Consider the following 23,653-nt stretch of genomic DNA (forward strand, 5'->3'; position numbering starts at 1 on the left):
CCTGCCAAGCTGGATTACACTAAACCAGGCAAAGGTGCTTGGAATAGGCCTGAATAAGAATGTCTACATGTGGCTATTTTGGAATATTTCACAATAGTTATTCCAATCTATTTGCCTGGCTACACAAGCACTTATAAAATGAGAATGCAATGAAAGTATAATTCATTCAAAATAGTAAAATAGTGATCCTCAGTGCAGATAGTAAAAACAACAGAAGTCACTGCGGGAGAACGGGGCAGAAATGATTGTTATACTGATTAATTCTATTTCTTTTATTTAAATTTCTTTTATTAATGATTTTATTATAAATTTCATTAATTTATTGTCCTGTAAGCATAATTTTAACTTAAGTACAGTTTTAAAGAACAAGTAGCACAACACAAATGTGGAACATACGGTTTGGTTTTGTTTTTCTCTGTAACGTGGCATTAGCTTTTTGATAAAAATTTCTTTTTGAGGCATTACGACATACTTGATGAGTGTCTGTACCAAAACTTACTCTCTGGGATCCTATGATGTTAAAACAGAGAAATTGATTTTTTGAAAAAATTTTTTTTGATTGCTATATAAAGTAGTATATACTTACTTAAAAATAATATGGGAGATTTCATGTATGTGTTGTCTTTTGTGGCTGTGGAGCCCAGGAGACAGCTGTGGGCTTAATAGAACCTTCTTTTGAAATGTTCTTTCAGTCAAGATGCTTGACTTCAAATTTATTAGCTGAAAAAGAGGCACATTTGATATTTGCATCTGAAGACTATGTTGTCAACATCTGTGGGGTTTTTTTAAATTGCAGATGTTTTCATTACCAGTATCTGAAGTAATTTACCAAACAGCTTCTTTGTCTGCTTTAGCTGGAGGCTATAACAAAACAAATGCAGTGTACAGTTAATTTTACATAAGCTTAATATTTTTGAATGAATTGCAAAAATCACATGACTAAATAGATGCAAAAATATTGAAATCTTTCTTAATGATGTTTTTAATGTTCTTTTAAACAGGAAATTGCTTTAAAGAATACACAAGACCTGCATATACCACGGCCGCCAGAATACTACTCCTGTCTTGTCAGAGATCTGGAAATACTGGGTTGGAATAAGTATGTTTATTTTATTTCTTAACAGACATTATCTTTAGAATATCTGTTCTTCTTTTGTATTTGTGAGTTGAACATATCAAATGTACTTGTTCTGTTAATTTATCCTGTTCAGAAACTGGTTTTGCTTTAAAAACTCTGCTGCTTTGTTTTTAATTTAAAAAAAAACCAACAAACCTGTATCAACTGAAGGTATATTTTTCAGTCTCAAATAACTGAGCTGAAAGGTGAGATGCTACTACTAAGAAATCAATTCTTCTTTGACCTATGAAATATTGGTATAGTAAACATATTTAATACAACTTTTATAGTTCTCCTTTTTCTTCCTTCTTTTTCCTACTTTGTACAGCTTTTTTTAGCTATTCCTGTATGCTATGGTTGATCATCGTGTACCTTTATGCCTTCATAAAAACAGTTCATACATTTTTTAGAACTAGAATAATGATCTTTAAGGAATAGTTCTATCTTGCTGTCCATAGCACAAGGATCTCCTTAGACAAAGGAATAACATAGTTCATCCACAAAAAGGTAAATCTACAAAAAAAAAAAAAGTGAGTGGAGGGGAGAATTTGGAAAGCTGTAAATCCAGAACTTCCAAACAGCCAGCTCTTTGCAACACCCACAGAGAGAAACTTAGATGTATTTTTTGCTACCCAGATGGGCCCAAACAGAGATGAGGGCTATGGAAAAGCATTCCTTAGTCTCCAAAAACATTGCAAGCAGACCATGTCTGGGGGAGCGAGGGGGCATTTCCAAGCGGCAAAAATGTTAGTTACTGCACAAGGAGAGTATAAACTGTGTCACCTGGGGATGGAGGCTCAGTGCACCCAAGAACATGGTTTCATGTATATGCTGTACTATAAATTGAGTATCTGTGGAACAAGAAGTGACAGTTCAGGTCTTCTTCTGGCGGAAGGAGAACTAGAAGTGAATCTTTTCACCCCAACTAAAATGGTTGGTTTAATACCACGGGGAAGAATGTCACATCAGGAAAGGATATTTGATTTTGTTGAGGAATGAAATGTACACATTTCATGCCTCTGGGTGCCTTCTCATTAGGGTCTTGAATGAGTGCAAACAGATTATATTATTCACAGTCCCATATACTCTCAGATGAGCTCATAGAACAAATCTAATTTCATCTTCCTACAGAGGAAAACAAGGTTGTTCTCCTCATACCTCCTATAGTAATCTGAAGGAACACACAGTTGTGATCAAGTACACAAGGTCCATGTGGAAATTTTTCAGAAATCTGCAAAGCTTCCTGTTTTGCAGACTTTTACTTGAAAAGCTTTAACTGCCATCACATGTGCCACCACTGGCAAGTACTCTGATACTGAGTCTTTTCCTCCTCCAGCAGAGAGCCTGGGATGGTCTGATTTCTATCCTCTCCCCTAGAACCTCCAGGAGACCTCTATGGTGTTGAAGAAGGTAGTTGGTTCTGTGTAGGGAGGCATTAAGGAAATATATTTGAAGGCTGTCTTTAATAATGTGCAATTAATCTCTCAGTGCCTTCTTTTGGGGGGGTTAAGACAAAAGATTTGTCAGCTTTATTTGTCAGGATTTTTCTTAGAAAAGAACTGGCTTGTTGTGGACCCTAGACCCTATATTGTAGGATGTTGAAGAGTTTTGAATAAGAAGTTAATTTTTAGTTTCAGTAAAATGAAAGTTAAAAAAAAAAGTCTACATTTGCGGTTTTCAAGAAGACAAATCTACTTTTACCTTAGTCTTGGATAGTAAGTTAACTTTAACAAGTGTTTATTTTGCTGGATCAAATAAAGAAGCCTTGGGTTTAAGAATAGTTTTGAGTTTTCTCACCTGATTTGTATATAAGTAAATAACATGTGATTAACATTAAGTAGGAATTTGCTTTGAAGGCCCACATTTATTTAAAGATTTAAAACATCCTTGTTAAATCAGCTGAAGTTTTTTCAGTGATTTCCATTGTTAAGTATGTAGTTGTGCCAGCTGATGACATACTCTATTCAAATTTCTCAGACTCGGATCTGAGAATATTAGTTATAATTTCCTAAACACATGGGAAGTAAATTTTGAATCACACCTGCTCTCCCAAAATGGAAAAAAACAGAAAAACAAACCCCACTTCAAAAAGCCCATGCCAGCAAAACAGACACTGACATACAATAAATATACTTTAAAGAAATAAGTATGTAAAATATACTATATTTATAATTTCATATATAAATATAGTATGTAGCTAAGTATACTAAAAATACACTTTGAAAATACAATTTAGTAGCTTATCTCAAACCTGATACTTCTTCTGACCCGCTGTACATACAAAACATCCAGTGGTTTATATTAAAAAGCACATCAGTGTTTTATCAGAGAGCATGCTTCTAGGGCAGAATTTGACCTGGTTTCTAGGCAAAGATGGTCTTCATGTAGACACACAACTTATGCTGTGCTTTTGTCCAGTGTAGTCATGTAACTCAGTAAACATACACCTCTTGATTGACTTATGTTACAGATAAGGTCTCTATTTGATTGGGTTTTTTTGGTTGGGGAAGTCAATCATTAATCAAAGGGCTAGGCTGTACATAGGAGATCATATCTGGTTTACTGTGAATTGGAAGGAGAATAACCTAAAGAGGCGATTTGAAGTACATTAGTAAGCTACACCTCTAATTATATTGTTAAAAGCACACTAAAATGAACTACTAAGAAGGCCTCTTAACCTAGACTGATTTTGAGTTGCAGGTGATGCGTATTTGCATGTTAGTTCAAAACATCCTGGTATGGTCTTTCAGCACAAAACTAAGCCTGCATTTAGTACTGGCAGTAAGGATCAATCACTGCTCACGCCTTGAGAAGCCTCCAGCTTTATTTGTCAGGATTTTTCTTAGAAAAGAACTGGCTTGTTGTGGACCCTAGACTTACTTTTTTTCCTAGTGAGTTTTGGGTCATGCTGGAAGCTGACTGCATCCAAATCCAACTGCAAAACTGGAGGATGTTTTGTTTGAAAGAGAATCAAAGCAATAGGCTGTGGTTCCTTTACCTCTGAAGTGAGTTAAGAAGCTCTCAGGTATGGCACAAATTTAGTGCGTTCTAAGGGCTTTTATCTACAGAATATGTGAAGTTTCTCAGAAACAAATTGAAGATGTTATCTGCAGTGATATTGCACCTCTTTCGTCCTAAACCACTGGAAGTACAAACGGTAATGAGGATTGCAAATGGGCAGGCTGCTGTGATTAGATACAATCACTTTCTCTGTGATACAGAAAACTTGATTCTTTGACCTAATTTAGGTGTGGAGGAGGGTGAATATGCCTTCATATTCAAATACTTGTACACAAAAGTCACAGTTCAACAGGTTATAAAATTGTACCAAATTTCCAACGCTAAGTGCTATCCTAACAGCTGAGGAGTTCGAAGGAGGATACTTCCTTCATTTTAAGAACATGGAAAAATACCAGCACAAACCTAATCAGCTGAGGTGGGAGAGAGCACACGTGTAGTAGTATTAAGCTATAGGAAAGGCTCTTCTAATACTATCTCATAATCTCGCTAGTTGATTCAATGACAATGTCTTGGGAAGGTAAATTATTGACTATAAAACATTTGTAGGACTCTTATCACCCTCATGTGGATTCATAAAGGTTGCTAGTATCTCTTAAGTCCATGGTGTGAGTCGTGATCTCTCAAGTCTCGATGCGTTTCTGCTTGATACTTGCCAAGCTTTTTCGTAGAAAGTATCTTCTCCTCTTGCCTTCTCCATTTCCAAGGGAATCTGGCCTTGTCGTGTGCTCTCAATCATTCACGTGTTATGCTGCATTACAGTGCTTCAGAGATTTGACTGAGGCTTTCCATCTTTGTGGTCATTCCATTTTTTTTCTATGTGATAAAATGATGGAGCCTAACAGAGGAATAAAGCTTTATATAACTGAAATATCACCTATGTAAACAATCCCTTATTTGAGTATACAATTGTATGAGGAAGCTCATACGACTTTTACAGCGTTGTCCAGTCCTATGGAACTGACCCTTTCATCTCTTCTTATCCAAAGAATGTAGAGTGATGTTACAGAACAGGTAGCCACAAAGCTACTGAGTTCCTTTTTTCTATCCTAAATGGAAAATTGAATCCTCCTTCATTCCCCGGAGGCAGTTTACTGTTTTTACATTCTTTTGAGAAGAAGGAAGGCTAGCTATGAATTTTCAATCTGGGCTTTTTTCAACCCTGTATGCCCCTTGTCTGAGGAGGTTTTTATTCCTCGGTGGTCCTGTTTGTGAAAAAGTTTGAAAGGGAAGAGAATATTTTACTAGAAAACCTTCGAGTACGTGGTTTGTAATGAACAATACTTAAAAGGTGGTGTGTTGCTTAGCTTGAATAGTTGCCTGGATTGTAGTGGCACTTCATAGCGGTGATGACATTTTTTTTACAAAATCTACATTTTTTTTAGTTTTTTTCTGTTATCTCCAACTCAACATTTTGAACTGATTTTAAAAGATACTTTAAATATGAATTCTTAAACTAGAAACATGATAAAAATTGAATAACTGACAGAACTTGAAAATCATTTTACGATGTATCCCTCTATACATAATTAAATGGGTAGCCATTATTGGTGCTCCTAGCACCTTTTCCAAATGCTTACCTTCTTTTTTTTTTAAAGTTTGTCTAATTTACACTGTCAATAAAACTGAATGTGAAGGTTCTTTACAAATATGATTGAACATAATCATATTGTCACTATATTTTTAACACAATGTTGTGCATATATTTATATTTTAAATATATAAATAGGCACACATGTATATATGTTTATTTTAGAGGCTGTCAGGTTGTCAAACTAATTGTAAAAGTACTGAACCCGTAAGGATTTCGGAAAAAAATTTTAAGATCTAGATGTCCATTGCTATCTAAGAAATAAAAATAATTTTTTAGTCTTGTTCCCTCCCACCCAATATAGAGTAAGGAACTGTAAAAAATGTTTTATTTTAAACTAAAATAATCCATACCTTTCTGGCACCTCAAGAGTGAAGTGGTCCAAACAGGATGACTGTGAGAACAAATAATTTTAAATCGTAAACACCTTGACAGCATCCCTTTAATTTTGCCGTTCTCTTTTGCTGTCTAACCTCAAAGTGCATTGATGCAGGCACCAGTTGTGCTCTGGTTTGAACACTGATATGTCTTTTATTGCAGTAACCCTTCTGTGCCTTAGCTGCTGGTTTAGGATTTCCCCACCCCAGGCAACAGTAGATGGAGGGGTGGGATACAGGTAGTTTCTTATCTTTATTAAACTTTGTGATACAATTTTGAGGTAAAGTTGGAACAAAGCAGGAGTAATGATTTTCCAATTAGAGGAAGAATGCTCTAATTCTTTCTAAATAAATCGAGTTTAATTGACTACAGTTGAAATCCACTTTTATCAAGATTTATTTCTTTCAGCTGTTGTGGAGAAAAGGAGTGTCAAAATACTCCCAGGAATCTGTAGGACTATTTAATATTGCATTAAAGTTAATCGGCATTAAACATGAAGTAATATATTTCCTTCCCTACTTACTACCACTACTGCTTTTTCCATCTGTATTTTTCAGTTCCCTCGTATTGAGGCTATGTCATTTATGTAGATCATTTTCTTTTCTTCTTTTCACTTCCTGCCTAGGAATGTGCACAGCCTTTGGTGTATGTCTACTTTTTCTCGTACAGGCTTCTACAACTCTGTTGCCAGTTTGGCTTGAAAGAGAACCATTTTTCCCAGCATGCTGGCTCGAGTGACTGGGCTAGTATGGAATGGCTTTAAAAAAAAAAAAAGTTACTTAGGCCAGCAAGCAGATGCTTTCTTTGACCTCTGATAGGCCTTTCCATCAGCCTGGGTGATAAGTTGTACGGTAATCTTGGACTGCTTTTTATCTTTACACGAGAATGACATAGTAAAAATGCCACAATATCCACACACCCAGTTCACTGGTAAATATACGGAGAAGTCTGAACCTTTTTGGCAGCTGTACAGAACAATGTATTTTACAATTGTATTCGTCTTCATTGTTGCGGGAAGCACAAATCAGTGACATCTTAAGCAAAGAGTCAGTGATTATGTCAGAAGTTTTAAAACTTATTTGCATTTAGTATGTACTTGCTACTTGCTTGGGTGCATGTAGACTGTGTAAAACTGTCATGAAACGAAGGCAAATAATCATAAATAACTCATTTTGTACCTGTTTGGGTACTATTTTCTGCAGAAAATCAATTTCAGAATATGAACCAATATCCACGGAATTTTCCACAATAATAGTATTGATAATAAAAGAGAACTTCATTGAAGAGAAAAGCAAATCAAGAGCATAAAAGTCTCATACAGTAAGAAACTGCAGAAATGGATCAAAGATTTGACAGGAAGTTTAATGTGTACATAAGTAGAGGCTGACAGGAACATGCTGTGTGTGTCAAAGGTTCCAGTGATGGAAAACTGAAACACAGTGCTCACTGACCACAGCATGAGCCTTGACACACATTGTAAATAACCCAAAGATATATGACTGCATTAAGCAGTAGACTGGTGTATTAACAGCAGTAAATCTAGAACAGCAGAAATGGTTGGCATATAGGACTTCCTCTGATTAATAATTGTAACAGACTAATAAAAGTATTGCAGACATTTCAAACTGTACTTCTTACAATGCTGTTAGAGTTTTCTTTTCTCTTTCAGAGTCGCATATGTGGATACTGGTCTTACCACAATCAAGCTAAAAGCTGAAGACTCTTGTGGTCGACAGCATCTCATCACGCTGAAGTTAAACGCAAAGGTGAATTTATGTGGGAGAAAATATTTTAAGGCTTCCTTGAAATAAATGGATTTTTCTTAATTCATAAGGTTTTTAGAGCGTTGCTTTGTTTGTTAGCATGGCTGTTCTGCAAGATAATGGGGGGGGGCATTGAGAATTTTTTTTTGCATAAAGTAGAGTTTTCAGACTTTAACTATATTTAAAATTAATACTGCATTATGGTTATCTGTAAGGATCTTTTCATATGAAACTGCATCACATGAAAAACACTTTATGATATTGCAACTATTTTACTGGATTACAGACAAAGCCGTCTGGGAGACTTTCATTCATTATCACTCCATCCAGAGACTGTGCATATAACAAGAATTAGAGGATGTTGGGTTGCTTCTTTAGGAAGTCTTACGGGTAAAACTGTAGATACAAAGATTTATGAAAAACTGACTACAGAAGTGAGTTCCTTGTGTTAAAAAAAAAATTTCTCTTTAGTCTAAATAGTTGGCTGGTTTTGACAGTGCTTGCAAAGCAAATCCATGGTCTTGTGTGGAAGCAGAAAAACGTTAATTCTTCCTGGTACTTAGAACTGAACTCAAATTGCAGTGTTTATTCACAGAATTTCTCATTTCAAGGCATAAATCTCTTATCAGAAACGATGAATATTCAGGCTGCATGGTGACAATTGTATGGTAATAGCTGTTGTCTTCAGAAAATTAGTCTAGGGGAAAAAGTGGATCCGGAAGTGTCCAAACGTTGTTGTTTGGGACTATCCTTGGTCCATCATCTGGAGTAATCTTGAAGGGATGAGGAGTGGGCATGGTATTGTAAGATGAAATTTCATCTTCACAGACCTCCTATATTCCTTTATATAGCAGGAGTTTTTTAGTAAGACAAGCTAATTTTACCTTAGAGGGGAAAAAGGAGCCTGTGTAAAAAGTACTGTTTGGGAATTGAGGTTGCTAAAGTGGATTTAAAAAAAAAAAAAAGAGTATAACTATCCTACACGCACAGAGTAACGAATGCATGATTAATTTGCTAGTCAGTCCATTATGAAATACATTGATGGAAAAAAATACATCCGGAAGTACAATTATGGTCTATTTAACATGCAAGGAGAGTAACCAGACCGTATTGTCACTGTTTATAAGGGAGCTGCTATCCCATATTTAGTACGACACTAGAAGTTAAGTGCAGCCTGTTGCCCCTAAGTTTTTTCTTGACTTTATGCGACTGAAGTAAAGTATTTTAACTATTTGGAAGTATAAAAGTGCAGGGAAAAAAATACAGTGTGATATACCCTTTTTTAATAAGCAGCTGCCATGGTGAAACACTATTACACTTATGCGTTGGCTGGTTCTGTTTAGCCTTAACTTACCACTGTCCTGTAAGGGGAATGGAGCTTGCTGTTTTCTGTTCTTGTAAAAACTTGTGTATTATTTTCATTGTAATAGAATATCTGAACCTGAGACTCCTAATAGCAGAAGAAAGCACCGTCTAACAACTAAGGATATAGTGTAATAAAGAGACTAGATTATCCAGCCTGTCTGTTGTAACAAGTAATCATCAATCTTTTTTTTCCTAACCCCCCACCATGATTGTTATGGTGAAGGATCAATTGCTTGTCCTTTTTAAGCCATGTCTGGCATTTAAACTTGCCACCAGAGAAAATGTATATGTGAAACGTGGTTTTGGTGACATGGGGATTTGATTTTCCTTCATGTACGTATCTAATACATTTGAAAAGACTTGGCTGAAGTATTTTTTGAAGGGGTTTCTTTTGATAACCTGCTTTAATAAAAGTATGCTTATTTTTGTTACGCTGTTTCTTTGATTAAGGTTAGTATGTGAGCTAAACCTCTCCTCCCCGGCATATATTGCTGGCTCTTGTCTGTATTCTGGCAGATGGGTTTGTTCAGCCTTGTCCTCCTGGATGCCATACAGTGAAATGAGTTTATAAGCCTGCCAACAACGTTTTCAGGAAGAAAGTCTTCAATAAGTGGTTTAGGAAGCTCTTTTTCATAAGGTTATCACATGTATTGAGATAATCCCCTAAATATTCCTTTGCTGTCATTCTTAACGGTTTGGATGTGTTTTGAGGACTTTTCCTTAATGCATTGTCAAATATTTCCACCTGTTACCCTTGTCTTAGTGTGCTTTGTGTTAGGAACTGTCCTTTCAAAACACTTGCTCTCTATAAACCGCATTTGTAAAGCGTCTAGGAAACTTGGGGCAATCAGTTTAAACCTGGAAGAATTGTGAACGGTCATGTCATATAGTTAGGTATGTTAGCCAAATCACGTGCTACGCGATTTTGACTTTTGTAAATGATTAGGCTTAAACCTCAGAAGAGGATATGTTGTTTAATACTCAGATTACATTTTGTGAAATAGTTTTCTGATTTATTTGGTTGAAAATGCCTGGTCCAGAAGTCTTTATCCATTCACAATTTAAATAAATGACTGGAGAAGTTTTCAGTAAACAAAGCATGCATCTTTGCAAGTATAAAACCAAATACGCTGGGTTTTATTTATCAGATTTCATTTTGTATTGCGTGAGAAGTGGGTTGGGTGTTTGCCATTTCAGATCCCAAGAATTCAAATAGGCCACCGCAAGAATTTGCATGCCATGTAGTAATCAAGATGCTTTGGTAATTATCTGAATGATTTGACAAGGGTTAAGAAAATACTTTTTCTAGATAAAGTTAGCTGTGTGCTTAAAAATACAATATAAGTATTTTGTTTAATAATTGCTTAAATTGTTCTAAAGAATAATAGGATGATTTCTGACATCTACATTTGAATGTCACTAATAACATATGAGGTCATTGATATGCTTTGCTATAGTATTTTAAAACACTGTCTCCTGGGGAATCACCCACCTTATTTTATACAGGATTTCACTCTGCAAGGTCTAAAAACATTATGTGCATACGTACAGAATCGTTGTTGCATAGTTCTTGGCAATGACCTGGTGCACAGTACAATATTGTGCTCTTAAAGAAAATTTTACTAAAAATGCAGGGAAAAAGTGCTGTAGCTTTTTTGGTTTGGGTTTTTTTTAAGTAATGGCAAGTTAGTAGAATCTGTTTGCAAGCACTTGTTCAAAGGCACCCTACAAAAGACTGCATAAAATGAATTTACTTACCAAGAAAGTAAACGCATAACTGGCTAGCGCTGCTGGGATTTAAATGAGGTAGTCTTAAACCCAATCCTACGGAAAAATTGTTCAACTTAGTTCGGTCTAGGCATACTTTCATACATTGAAAACAAGTTTATTCCTATGCAAGCATTGAAGTATTTAATGAAAAATAATATCTATAGTAGAAAGCCACTAACCTCACGATGCCTACAATACAAGAACAGCAACACTACAATGAAAGAAGCTGTATCAGCCTTTATGGATATACATTTTCTAAGTTGTCACCGCCTCCTGTCCAAAGGAGTTGTGCCGCTTCTCTTGCTCTGTCATTGTTAGTTAACTTGTCTGCCGCCAATTTGGTAAAATGGTAAAGCCCAAGATATTCAAGTTGTAGGAGTTGCCTTCGGAAAGTGTGGATACCTAACACAAACCACAAATGAAGGTGAATTAAAAAGCAAGTTTAAAGAAATTTCTGTGAAATCCATAAATCCACTAGATTGTTATTAAAAGCAAAGCAATGAAGAATGGGTGCTCTAGGGAAGCTATGTCTCTTTTTTGCTCTTTGCCACAGAGAACAATTGGAAACTTAATTACTGTAGAATTACATTTTACATATAACAGAGACGTTTGAAAAGATCTGATAACTCGATGCCAGGTGTCTGATTAGACAGAGACACTGTCCTTATTTGAGGTTTACTTTGGGTGGAGAACGGCTATGGGAAGCAGCACAGCTAAACTTCGCCTCTTTGTCTTAACTCTCTTTAATTCTGTGAGGAAGCTGGGACTTTTGTTCATATGTCTCCCCAAATAAGATTCTCTGTAACGTTTTCTTGTGTTGGCAGTTGATGCAATACTAATACAATTTCTAGAAAACTGCCGTGTACATCATGGGTAGAATTTGAAAGGTTGCACAGGACTAAAGGAGGCAACTTCTCGGGTGAAGAGAATTTTGGATTGGTGCTGTCAGAAAGGACACAGTTGATTTGTAATTAGATGTTTCTTTCCTTCACCACTTTATTTTTCAGAAAATACCAGTTTTTTTCCACAGATGTCATATAGGATGCTGAACAGCGATAGATTTACCAGTGTAATGAATAGTCAGTGGTTATTTTTGGAGTTATCAAACTTTTTATAGCTTCAGTTTTCTTAATATAACTATTTTTTCTTGTTGATACCTTTTAATTTTGGGTGGGGAGTTGTTTTAATTTTGGGTGTATGTTCATTCATCTCTTTCTAAACAGCTACATACTTACTCTGATTACTTTCAGTTTCAAAACAAAAAATGTTGCCAAATGAGCAAATATTCTAGTTTAAATGAAAATTAGTTCTTGATTCATGAAAGGGTTGTTTGGGTTTTTGTTTGTTTGTTTTTTTTAAACTTTCCTATCCAGTACAGGTAATTGAGGAGAATTTTTTTTTAAATATTTGATGGTTTTTATCTTAGGTTCTTTTTTAATGTGTCTTTGTGAACACTGAGCACAGAAAACTGTGGTTCTCCTGCCTTTACTAAAAACTGATATATAAAAACTGTTTACATGTAGATTTCTTCTTTAAATGATAATTAACATTCATAACTATTTCTGAAAATGCTTTACATACTGTTTCCTCTAAGAGCCAAGTTCTCAAGATGCTTGAAGTGCTCATATTTCGTTATCAAATTTGGCAGCTGAGTATCAGTCTGACTTTAAATCACTTGGGAAAAAAAAAAAAAGAAAATAAAAACTGTATTTTCTTTCCCTCCCTCAGTATCCAACAGAACCACCGGATTGCCTCGTGGATTTTCCTGTTCAGTTTGCTATTTCTTGGATGCCACAGGTAAACTGCAGTACTACGCATCTTTTATTAATAACTGAGATACATATGCAATGTGTAGGTTGTAATGAGGGGTTGGACTTTCTTTTTTTTAACTCCAGCTTTTTTCCCTGTGTGCATTTTACTTTTATACATGCTTATGTAAATGTAATAACACTGACCTCCATATTCCTTAAGGGAGCGTTTTCAATATTTTCCTTGCCATGCAGATACACCTCGCATGTTGTATGCCTTGCACTCGTACTGGCTGTTTTTTTTCTTAAGCTGTTCTTATGGCTGAAATACGTTTAGGAATGATACTGGGGAAATCCACGCACGAGAAACGGTTGCCTTCTAGAAAAGAAGCACCCTCTAAAGTTGACAGACATTAAAAAAAAGGCAGTCCCCCAGTTTGTTATCTGATATAGTTTCATAACATAATAAAACTTTTTCAGTTACAATCAAAAGAACAACAGGAAAGTACTTAATAGAGTTCTGATTTCATAGTTTAACGGATATTGTTACTATAAAGAACTAAGAGCCATTGTCTTTTTTTTAGTCTCTCTTGCATTATTTCATGTATCTTTTTTCCTTAATAGAGCATGTGTACTTGATTAAATGGATTTAAATGTGACCACTTAGGTGTAAGTTAATTTGAAATATCTCTAGAAAAGAGTTGATGTTTCATTTCATTTAATTCAGGAAAATAGATTTTACATAAATGATTGCGTTTCATAATTCTAATTCTCGCGAGGATTTCTACCCATCAGTAAAGCCTGTCTTTATGGTACCAAATTTACATAGGGAACACGACTGAAAGGTTGCATCAGAATGATTTTAAAATGGGCATATAATTTTGGCTGCAAAGCTCAAGGTTCTGTGTGTCACCTCAGATCCTCTAATACAAGAGCTTGAGGAAATAACTGCAAGAACGGACCATTGCAAATGAAAGATATATTTAGTTTCACATGCAATGTTAGGTTTTGATTCTCTGGTATGGTTTGGAACCATTTAAAAAGATATTGTTTTTCCCTTAAATTATACTGGATTCCATGTACTACAGGCAGGACTTCAAGTACTGTTTCTAACCTCAAACTTTATACGTACTTTTAATAGTATTTTATGAATTTTACAACCTTGCAATTTATGTTGCCTCAAATTAACAACATTTCAAATATCCTTGACAGTCATTGCTTCTCTGTGTTTATTGTTAGTAATTTTAAAGGTACTAGCTGGACTTTCGTTTTAATAAAATGTTCTTGAAAAACATGATATGAAGCAGCCTTCTTTGACAAGTTAAAGATGGGAGCGAATATATTAATATTGACACTACAACCAAGTAAAAATCGAATGTTAAAAATACGGCATTCTAATGCTTGAGGTCTTAAAATCTTTTTGCAGTTAGAATTACCTATGGCCTATTTGAAAACACGAACAATAGATGTTTGTATGTAACTGAAGACCCTGTTTTGAAATCATGAGTGTTAGTCACGCACAGCAAAATCATTTTGAGACCTTAAAAAACCTTCCCCACAATTTATGCAATTACTACACACATTTTCAAAATGCATGGAAATCGTTGCAGTGGGCAGTCTTCGCGCCGTGGTAAAATAAGGGTTAAGCTTAGATAATGCTGAAACACCACTGGTCGCAGAATTTAGCGGGTCCTCAAGTGGTTGAAAATTTTGGTTCCTAAAAGGGAAGAAGAACATGCTATGCCTATTTTGTAGTAAAATAACACGAAGTTTTGATACTGCTAGGTCTTAAATTTTAATATTTGTTGGTCATCTTTAATGTAAAAACTGTCAAGGCAATTATGCAATTGCGCTATTAGAATATAAAGTCCTATGAAAGAAAACAAATAGATTTCAGGTGATTGATTTTCCCCACCCCCACCCCCCTGCGTGTGCCGTTGCCTGTTTGAGGTTTGTGGACTTTAAACTTGAGGGGTTGTTGGCCGTATAATAATAGACGTGGCTTTATGGCATCCATATTAAAAATGGGTAATTTTCCTTATGGTCCCTGTCTTCCTGCTGGGTTGATAATGTTTTGATGTATTTTTCTTTTGCTCTGATGAGAGGTCTGCTGCTGCTGCTCTGACATATTCATTTGGATGAATAATTATAACTTGCACAATGTCAAGCTGAAGATGGTAGGGTTTTGTGCGTCATGACAAGCCTAGTAGCCAGTGCAGGTGTCTCACAGCATGATCAGCAACAGCCAGTGTATTCTGGCTCAGAGGAGACATTTTAGAGTAGTAAGAAATCAGCACCAAGGGCAATGCTGCTGCTGCTGCTGTTATAAGTGCCAAATAAATGCAGAGTGCTTCTCAATGACAAGTGCAAGAACATCTACTTATTTCAGTTATGTTCTTTTTCGAAATAACCAGATAAATGTGCCGTCTCCACGTTTTAGCATACGCTGTAAGCACGGTTCTGCAGTTTCGGCGCATCTATATTCTGCTGCCCTCACATCAGGGTATTGTTTCTATACTGACCACTGCCCACCTGCTTGGCTACATGAAGGTCATGAGAGTGGAAATTAATGACTAATGGGGTCATGCAGCCAGCCAACAATGAAACAGTAATACAAGATTCAGAAGGTATAGTGGTATGAATGAGCTTATTCTTCGGTTATTTTGATGAAGACACAACAAAATGCATCATAATCGTGCTTTTCCTTAGCGAAGGAACTTTGCAGACGCCAGCTTGATATGCATCTGTAAATACGAAAAATGGAGATGGTTGACGAGACACTTTATAAAGATTTCAGAGTGTTGTGTCTTGGTTTGATTGGTGCTAAGGAGGGGGAAAATTGTTAAACTACTGTTTGTGAGAAATAAACCGTTTCCAAACAAACCTAAAGAATCATAAATTATTTAGGTGATACAGGTGATCCCTTTTCCATCCAACAGCTGTTCGCTTTATTAAATTGTATTCTCTCTATGAATTCGTAAAGGGCAAGCAGGTAGCAGCAGCTATAGTTTAGGCTGCTTTACCTTTTCCATTAGGAGGCTTTGCAGTTGTTTTAATTTTAGATAAGCAGGTTTTGTGTTAGGAAGAATTTTAGCCAAAAAAAATCTCAGAATAAAGATCACGTTTTTATCTTTAAAAAATTAAATTTTAATAAATTGTGCCGTATTTACCTTAACGAGAACATTCTTACTACCATTTGATTAATATTTAGTTCATCCAGGATTTGGAGCAGGTGTTTGAAATTTGGCAGAATAGCCATATAGGCAGGCATACAGCACTTCTTAAAAGTTACCGAAAGCCTTCGTGGATTTTATGGCAGGCGCAGACTCAAGGCTTTCTCTTTATTCTTCCCAGCCTCTATGGCTCCAGAAATAAGAACCAAGAGCGGAGTGACTTTTTTTCCATTCCTTCTTATTCCTTTAATTGAAGGAAACCGCATATGGGCAATAGGGGTGAACTTGGGAAAGTGTTTGAGTTGGAATAAAGTAAAAAAAGGAAAGAATTGGCCTGAGGAGCTACCCGTGACGAGATGGAGATGAGAGTGCAGAGGGTAGAAATGGAAACAAAAATGGTGCAAAACTACATGAGACTCTTTCCTGGTAGAAGAGAAGGTACGTTCCCCTCGGAAACAGATAGGTCCAGAATATCTGATTTTCACTGACCGAAGCGTGTGCTTCATCTCCTACCAGCTGTTGAAATGAATGGAAGATACACATAGTCTGATAGCACAAAGGCAACATCTGGGTCAAACTTTTCTAAAACTGCTGGGGAATCATCAAAGCTGATACGTTTACGTGTCTCTTTTCCTGTAAAATAACCAATTTAACCCTGTCTCTATAGGGGTGATCACAGAATCACGGCCCTCCAAATTAACATTAAATTGCTGTTTGGTCCAAAGGACCGTGTTGGTATAGCTTGGGTCAGTATATGTCCAAGTTTTGCCTCATGGAGCCTCGAACAACTAGGACTTTGAGGCTGAATATATGCTTTGTTGAGAGCGAAAACTGTTTGTGCCGAGAGTGGCTTAGAGTGCCTTTTCACAAGCCATCCCTAATTGTATTCTTTGTTCTCTACGCTCACAACTTGGAATTTGAAAAATATGGAGAAGTGTTGAGTGTTTAAAGCTATGACTATGGTCACGGGAGGTGATGCTCTAATAAAAACAGTCCTCTTACAGCCAGATGAAGGGATCTCAAGCTGAGTATTCCAAACTAACGTTTTCTCAGTCTCTTATTTTTCCCTATGAAAACTCAGAACAAGACCATCTAATCTGAAAATGCATTTTGACGATAAAGTCGATACTGGTTTTGGGCTGCTCAGTTGCTGTGGTGGTCATTATGGAGAGCTGAAGGGAACGGGATCATTAAATCACGCGGCACATCTCTGTCAAAAACTTAGCAAGCTCCCACTTGAAAGTAATGAGGTGTCCTGGGACTGTAAGGCTTTCTCAGGACCTCAGTGCTGTAATGGAGAGGAAGCCGGCTCCAGCTGCTGATTTTGTATAAATTCACATTCGATGGGTCCTTCAACCAGCCCTAGCTCTAGGGATCTTGTACAGCTACCATCGCGTAGTTAGTAATCACATCTCCTCTTACGCTGTTTTGCTAGTCTAAACCAGTAAAACTCTTTTGACCTTGTCTGACGGTGAACTCTCCATTCCTCCTCTTAGAAACGTCTGTCTTCGTCCCAGCTATGGTTGGTTACTTGAGAAGGTCCGGTCAGAATCATGCGTGATGTTTCCGCTTGGACCCACACCCTCGCTAGTGCCTTCTGCACCGCCTTTAATAATGCCCCGTCAGCCTGGGCGTCAGGGAGCAGAGCTGCAGAGGGATCGCTTTCCAGCCAGGGCCACAGATGTCAGCGAGCCCCTGGCGAGGGTGGAGGGGAAGTAGTATGTGATCGCGGTAGAAAAGACCGCGATACCCGCTTGCGCAAAAAAACTGCATTGAGGTTTTGTGACTCTTGGATTTCCTTACCTCTGCTACCTAGTCACTACTGCTCGTGCGGGCAGCTGATGTCAGTATCCGCAGTAGTTAGAAACAAACCGCGAGGTTTATATTATTCATCAAAAACATCTTCGTTTTGTTTGAAGTTGTTGTGAAAGATTAAACTGCCACAACCTGCTTTGTTTTTAGACCGGATGTTTTGCCTCATGAGGGTGGAAACCTAACTGATACGGAGGACGGAGTAACCAGTTTGGTTTTGCTAGTGGTTTTTAGAGTCGGGGCAGGCAGTGGTGATATCCTGAATTACGAGTGTCTGATTTTCCAAAGAATATTTGACATATTTCATACAAATTCTAATGCACTGGTACAGAGGTGACAAAGCAACAAGGAGCTTGTGCTGTTTGACGTTATTAACGACTGTCTCGGTGTAGTGTAGAGAGAAAAAAAAGCACGATAGCGGTCTTCGCTAAAAATGTTGGGCAATGACCAAAAATTAGTTGGTTAATCAAATCAAAAGGAATGTCATCGTTTTTGCGGTTTGCATGACAAGCGTGTGATATATTTAAATAGCTATAGATGCATTTAGGTATATAGCAGGAGACAGCTGGCAACATCAATGAAGCATGCAAATAAGATCAAATGAACAGTGTGTTAAAAAAAAAAAAAGATTTAACTACCTTTTTAAGGAACTTCATTGAAAAATTACAATTAGTATTAAAATTAATTGGATTTTAAAACTTATCTGTGGGTTATAATCCCTTGATGTTTCTTTTTTCTAGTGAAACCCTTTGAATTCCCGGAAGATGAAGATAAAAATGATTATTAGAGGATTTATCTGTATGTGATATAGAAAAATGTAAAAAATCAAAATGGAAAGCAACTGTTGCAAGTACCAGAAAATTATGCTATTAATTTAAGTGTCATCAGAGCACAAAAGATCACATTTCAGGACTGTGTGAAAATTATTAAAATACTGGAAATAATAGTACTTAAGATGAAGATATTATACTCTAAGATGTGGTTAAGTGACTGACACTATTATATCACTTCAGGTAGTATAAAAGTAACAAAATGCTTTTAAAGATAATAAGCGTTACGTTTTGAGATTGGCAGTATTCACACTTTTCTGCTTAAGTGCTTTCCTACTTTAATATAATTTAATAACAGCAGGAAAAAAGCTAGCATTTTATTTCTAAGCTACACCGTTTCTTTCTAAAATATGTATGCATTCGATATGAAAACTTATTACATGTAAAAATCATATTTCTTCACCTGAGAATGTCCATATAATTTGCTTCTTTTTGTCCAGGCAAGAAAGGAAGAAGATAATTACCAACGATTAAAGGAAACCGTTCTACGCGTGTTTTGTGTTATTTATAGAAAAATACCTCTATACTTTCTATTTATAGAAGAAGAACCAAACATCTAATTTGCCTTTTCTTTTCGAGCCCGCGAACTTGTTCCCAGGCCAGAAGATCTCTGACGTCTGGCCCTTGTCACACCTTCTTTTGTTTCTCAAAACGTACTTTACCATGCCTTTATCCGAACTGAAGAAGTCCTGTCAGTTCTCTCCTGTCCTTCCTGCTCTTTACTCAGCATTCGGTTGTTCAGTTGTGTTCTGTGTAACCCGTTTCAAAATATCCTTTGGTGCTCCCAAATGATTCCTTTTTTCCTACTCTCGAGTTTCCCACTACCGAGCAATTTGTGAAAACGTGTTCTTTTCTGGGAAGAGTCCACCTCCAGAACCCTTCCCCCCACCCTTGATCTCCCTCCGCTGCCGCCTTGGCCTAGTTTCTTGACACCTTCACCGTTTTCCTCTCGTAGCTTCATCTCTCCCCGCGAAGCCACGTTCTGACGGCTCCTTATCCTCCTACTGGTCTGTTCGTGGCACTTCCCAATTCCTCCACTGATTCCGTCTGACGTCAGGCTCCAAACTCGGACGAGAACTCATCTCTCTCCCCCCCCTGCATTCTTCACCTCTGACCGGTTCCCTAAATTCATGTTTTGTACCCACTGGGCATCTGCGTTTGGAAAGGCGTTAACTGGACTGGCCGAGTGTTTTCTCTACTTGAAGAAGTCTTTCCCTGTAGAAATAGTTACTTCTTTTGGGCTGGGTGGTGATTTTCAAAAGACTTCTTTTGCATTGCCGTTCCCTACGTTGTCCTGTATAACGAAAGATTTTTCTGATTCCGTCTAATCCACTCTCAAATATTGAAATCCCTTGAGTGTAATCCTCTGATTGTTAGAGATGGTTTCTCCTTCTCTTACCGTATTTACGTGGCTTGAAATCGAATGTTAAGGACCTGTTTTTATACCGCTTGCTTTTGAGATAATTATGACGTTGTTAGGCTACGTTTCGTAGAGTCTTTAAAAAATAAATAAGCTACTTTAGTTATGTGGGTAGTTCTGTGTATTTATACTTGGTACCGCTGCCGGGTTGCTCAGCTGAAGTAGAGACAGAATATCAGAATGCTGGAAGTTTAATAGCAGTTATTGATGGTATTTACTTTAATTTTACAGTCGTTTGTTACAAGTTACAATGCAAATTAATAGTCGCTACCAGTTTGCAGAAAAGTTTTCTGAAAAGGAGTATAAAACGCTGTTAAATCCAGGTATGATGTGCCTATATCACGACACGTTCAAACTACCAGGACTGGCGTACTTATTTGCACTCGGGATACAGCTGTTCTTCACTCCTGTTGTTTCCGCTAAAAAACCTGTGAGGGTCAACGTTTTATGCTCCCATGCTACATACAGTGGGATACATACCAGATTTTAACAGTTCCTCAATTACCTACAGTTTGTTTTTGAAATATTCTATATGGCTGTAGGTGGAAACTCTATAAAATTTGTTTAAATGTCTTCTTTTCTCAGAACTCCTTAACAGACGTCTACGATCAGTTCCTGGCGGCATTAGAATCGCTGAAAGAATTCTGGGATGCCATGGATGAAATTGATGGGAAGACATGGGTGCTCGAGCCGGAAAATCCCACACGGAGTGCTACGACAAGAAGAATTGCAATAGGTACGAAAAGATTTGAAGGAATGCAGCGGGGTTGAGAAGTAGAACTCGGATGGTGCTTGTTAGAGTCAGGAAAATGAAAGGTAGCACTTAAAACCTGCAAGACAGCGCTCTCTTGCTTTGTGTATTGAGAAAAAAAAACCTTCTGCAGAATACTGAACCTGTTTAGAAAATTAATTACAACGTTATGGTGTTACAGAAAAGGAAAGTTTCTGCAGGAAAATACTGTGTATTTGTAAATTATGAACATGTAACTGTCAAAAACTGAGGGCTTGCACGATATCTCTAGAAAAATCAGTATTTGTAAAAAATCAGCTTAGATGAAGCCCTCGTCTCATTCACAAATTCCAGATTTTTTAACAGACTGTTACTTTAGATTGATCCCGTCCTGGAAGAGTGAAAGGAATATTAGAGTGCAGTCAAAAGGGGTTAAAAGAGGCAGGTGGAAAGGACAAAGAAATGAGAGAAGAGAGGAAATTAGAGGCTTACAGTGTTAACCATCTGAAAAAGTACCTTAATTCATATGCTGATGTCTGGCATTTTAAGGTCTGGATACATATAGGATAAGGAGCTTTGTAATTGCAAAGGAGAAGCTTGCCGCTGTCAGAGGTTAGAAATACGGGGGGGAAATATTATCTTTGAAAGAAGAGTTCTGATTTTTAGCTGAAATCCAAGATATCAATAGCATATTGTAGAAATCTGAGAACATAGAACAACGGACCAGAGTAGACCTAAGTTGTCCCCGGAAGCTGCGGCAAGACTGGCTGCCTGCAGAGTGGAGCAGGAAAGGGGATCGTGGGGTGCTGAGGCTGCTCCTTCACCGGCGCGGCGGGAGGGACAAAAAGTTCAGCAGCCGGCTAAAATGGCGTGGGTGGGACAACGCGCCTCGCGTGCGTGCGTGCGTGCGCAGTCAGGGTGGCTTTGTCTCGGTTCTGCTGTACTTTGAGACAGACCAATGGAGGGGAAAGAAAAGCCTCCAAAAGCGCCTCGCGTGAGATCAGTGGAGGGCAGCACGAGGCTTTGAGCCCCTTGCCGTCGGTCACAGACAACCTTCAGTTACGACTAAACTTTGATTTCATTCGTTCCACCTTCTTCAAGGGGGGCAAGCCTCGCATACCTCGTAACTACAAAAAATGTTGGGTTTCACCTGCTTTTATTTAGAAGAGAATTTGCTGTCAGGTTTGTAACCTGGATGCAGAATGTTTTTGAGCTGCTTACCCCTTATGAATAGCCGACCTTATGAGGGTGATGGGGTATCTTGTAAAAGAAGACGACCTGCTCTTTCAAAACGATGCCGTTGTTCGCTCAGTCCAGGAGTACGCTGTGGAGGGGCCTGACTGTTACTGCTTCATATTGTCTTTATGCTTCTCTTTTTGACTGTAAAAGATGAGGAGGAATTAACAACAATTCCTCTACTACCTTTAAAATGTCACCAAGATTTCAAATGGATTATGTCATCTAGCTTGACTTTGATTATTCAGAAGTCTAAGTGTTAACCTTAAGACTGGTCTATGAGAAATGCAAGACTGGCAGTTTTATTTAATCAGCTGCTATTTTTAATTACAGTCCATTGAAATTTAAACATTCAATACATACTGATATTTTGTGCAATTAATTTGGATACCTACCACCTTTTTTATTATTTGTAGTGATGAAAACCAGCCTGAATTAACCAATTTAAAACTGCTTGTAAAAAAAAAAAAAGAAAAAAAAGTTGATGTTTCCGTTTGCAAATACTTGACTGCAAAGAAAAGCTTCCCCTACGACTTGTTTGCTTTCTCATTGTAGGGAGCAATGTCTCGGTGAACATAGAGGTAGATCCCCGGCATCCAGACATGCTCCCCGAGTGTTATTTTCTTGGAGCAGATCACGGTAAGGCAGCAGACGTACGCCCTTTGTTTCTCTTCTAGAATCCGATCTCTGGTGAGCAGGTTCTCGCGTAAGCTGCGTCGGAGGCCTGGGGTAAACTTTACTTAAGCAGAGCCAGGAATTAAGCTGAGTATGTCCGTAGGAGAGCTTTACACGGTAGATGCTGGGGTTATTAACAGCCTCAATCCATCGCGTGCTGTTTTGCTCTGAGGGACGCTTTTTTCCAGTGCTTTCCTAGCACAGTTTAGAGGGAACCCTGTGTCCTACAGCTGATTACCCAAGCGTGTTTGTATTTCAATGTAATTTTCTTTGGGGGGGGGGATTTACTACGTACGTCCTGATAGTGTTTGGAAACATTTAAGACTTTTACTCCGCGTCCCACAGCTTTTTGCCAACTTAAGGTAACTGCGATCACGTCTTCAGCGGTATGATATTTTAAATATTAGTGTAATGATTCCCAAAACTAAAAACCACGAGCGGTCATTGACGTACGAACCTTCAATAATTAAAAACCCCCAACCCCTGCCTTCCCCTTCAGTGCTGAAATCTGAGCGGTTGAGCCGGGTGGGGGAGCGAAGGGGATCCTAAAGGTGATGTAATTATTTATATACGTTGTTTGCAGCGGTCAACCCTTTGAGAATTAAGCTGAACAACAATATGCACTTATGGTAAGCACCTTTAATAATACAGGTTTGAAACGGAAATGGTATTCGCCATTCCTAGCGTTGACTTTTTTCTCCCTCTCTCCCACCTGCAGGGATCCAGAAATCAGTTTGTTACAAAACTTGAAAGACCTCTTAGAAATTGATTTTCCATCTCGTGCCGTGTTAGAAAAAAGCGTAAGTTGCTTTTTGTTAATCATCAGTCGTTATTTCTGAATAAGTAAAATGTAAATGGTCACTTTATAACTGCCGGCAAAAATAAGAGACTTAGAAGAGAGGTAATTGGATTAATATATTGTCATAAGGACTTCTGAACTTCAAGCAACAATTGTCAGAGCTTGTTAACCTTTGATTAGAGGTGCACACTTTCCTGTGGCCTTCATAGCAGTAAGGCGATTAACAAC

General features: G+C 37.6%; 1 protein-coding gene across 1 annotated transcript in view; it reads left to right on the top strand.

Annotated features, from left to right (window-relative positions):
- The window catches only part of FANCL (Fanconi anemia, complementation group L), a 28,255-nt gene that overhangs the window by 2,921 nt on the left and 1,681 nt on the right, over positions 1-23,653 (top strand). The window contains exons 4-10 of the mRNA XM_009319637.1: positions 1,002-1,099; positions 7,774-7,870; positions 12,731-12,799; positions 20,571-20,721; positions 22,507-22,590; positions 23,210-23,255; positions 23,345-23,426. Coding sequence (XP_009317912.1) covers positions 1,002-1,099; positions 7,774-7,870; positions 12,731-12,799; positions 20,571-20,721; positions 22,507-22,590; positions 23,210-23,255; positions 23,345-23,426 — 627 coding nt within the window. The remainder of the gene's footprint in view (positions 1-1,001; positions 1,100-7,773; positions 7,871-12,730; positions 12,800-20,570; positions 20,722-22,506; positions 22,591-23,209; positions 23,256-23,344; positions 23,427-23,653) is intronic.

This window comes from Pygoscelis adeliae, unplaced genomic scaffold, assembly GCF_000699105.1.
Source record: "Pygoscelis adeliae isolate BGI_AS28 unplaced genomic scaffold, ASM69910v1 Scaffold122, whole genome shotgun sequence".
NCBI lineage: Eukaryota > Metazoa > Chordata > Aves > Sphenisciformes > Spheniscidae > Pygoscelis > Pygoscelis adeliae.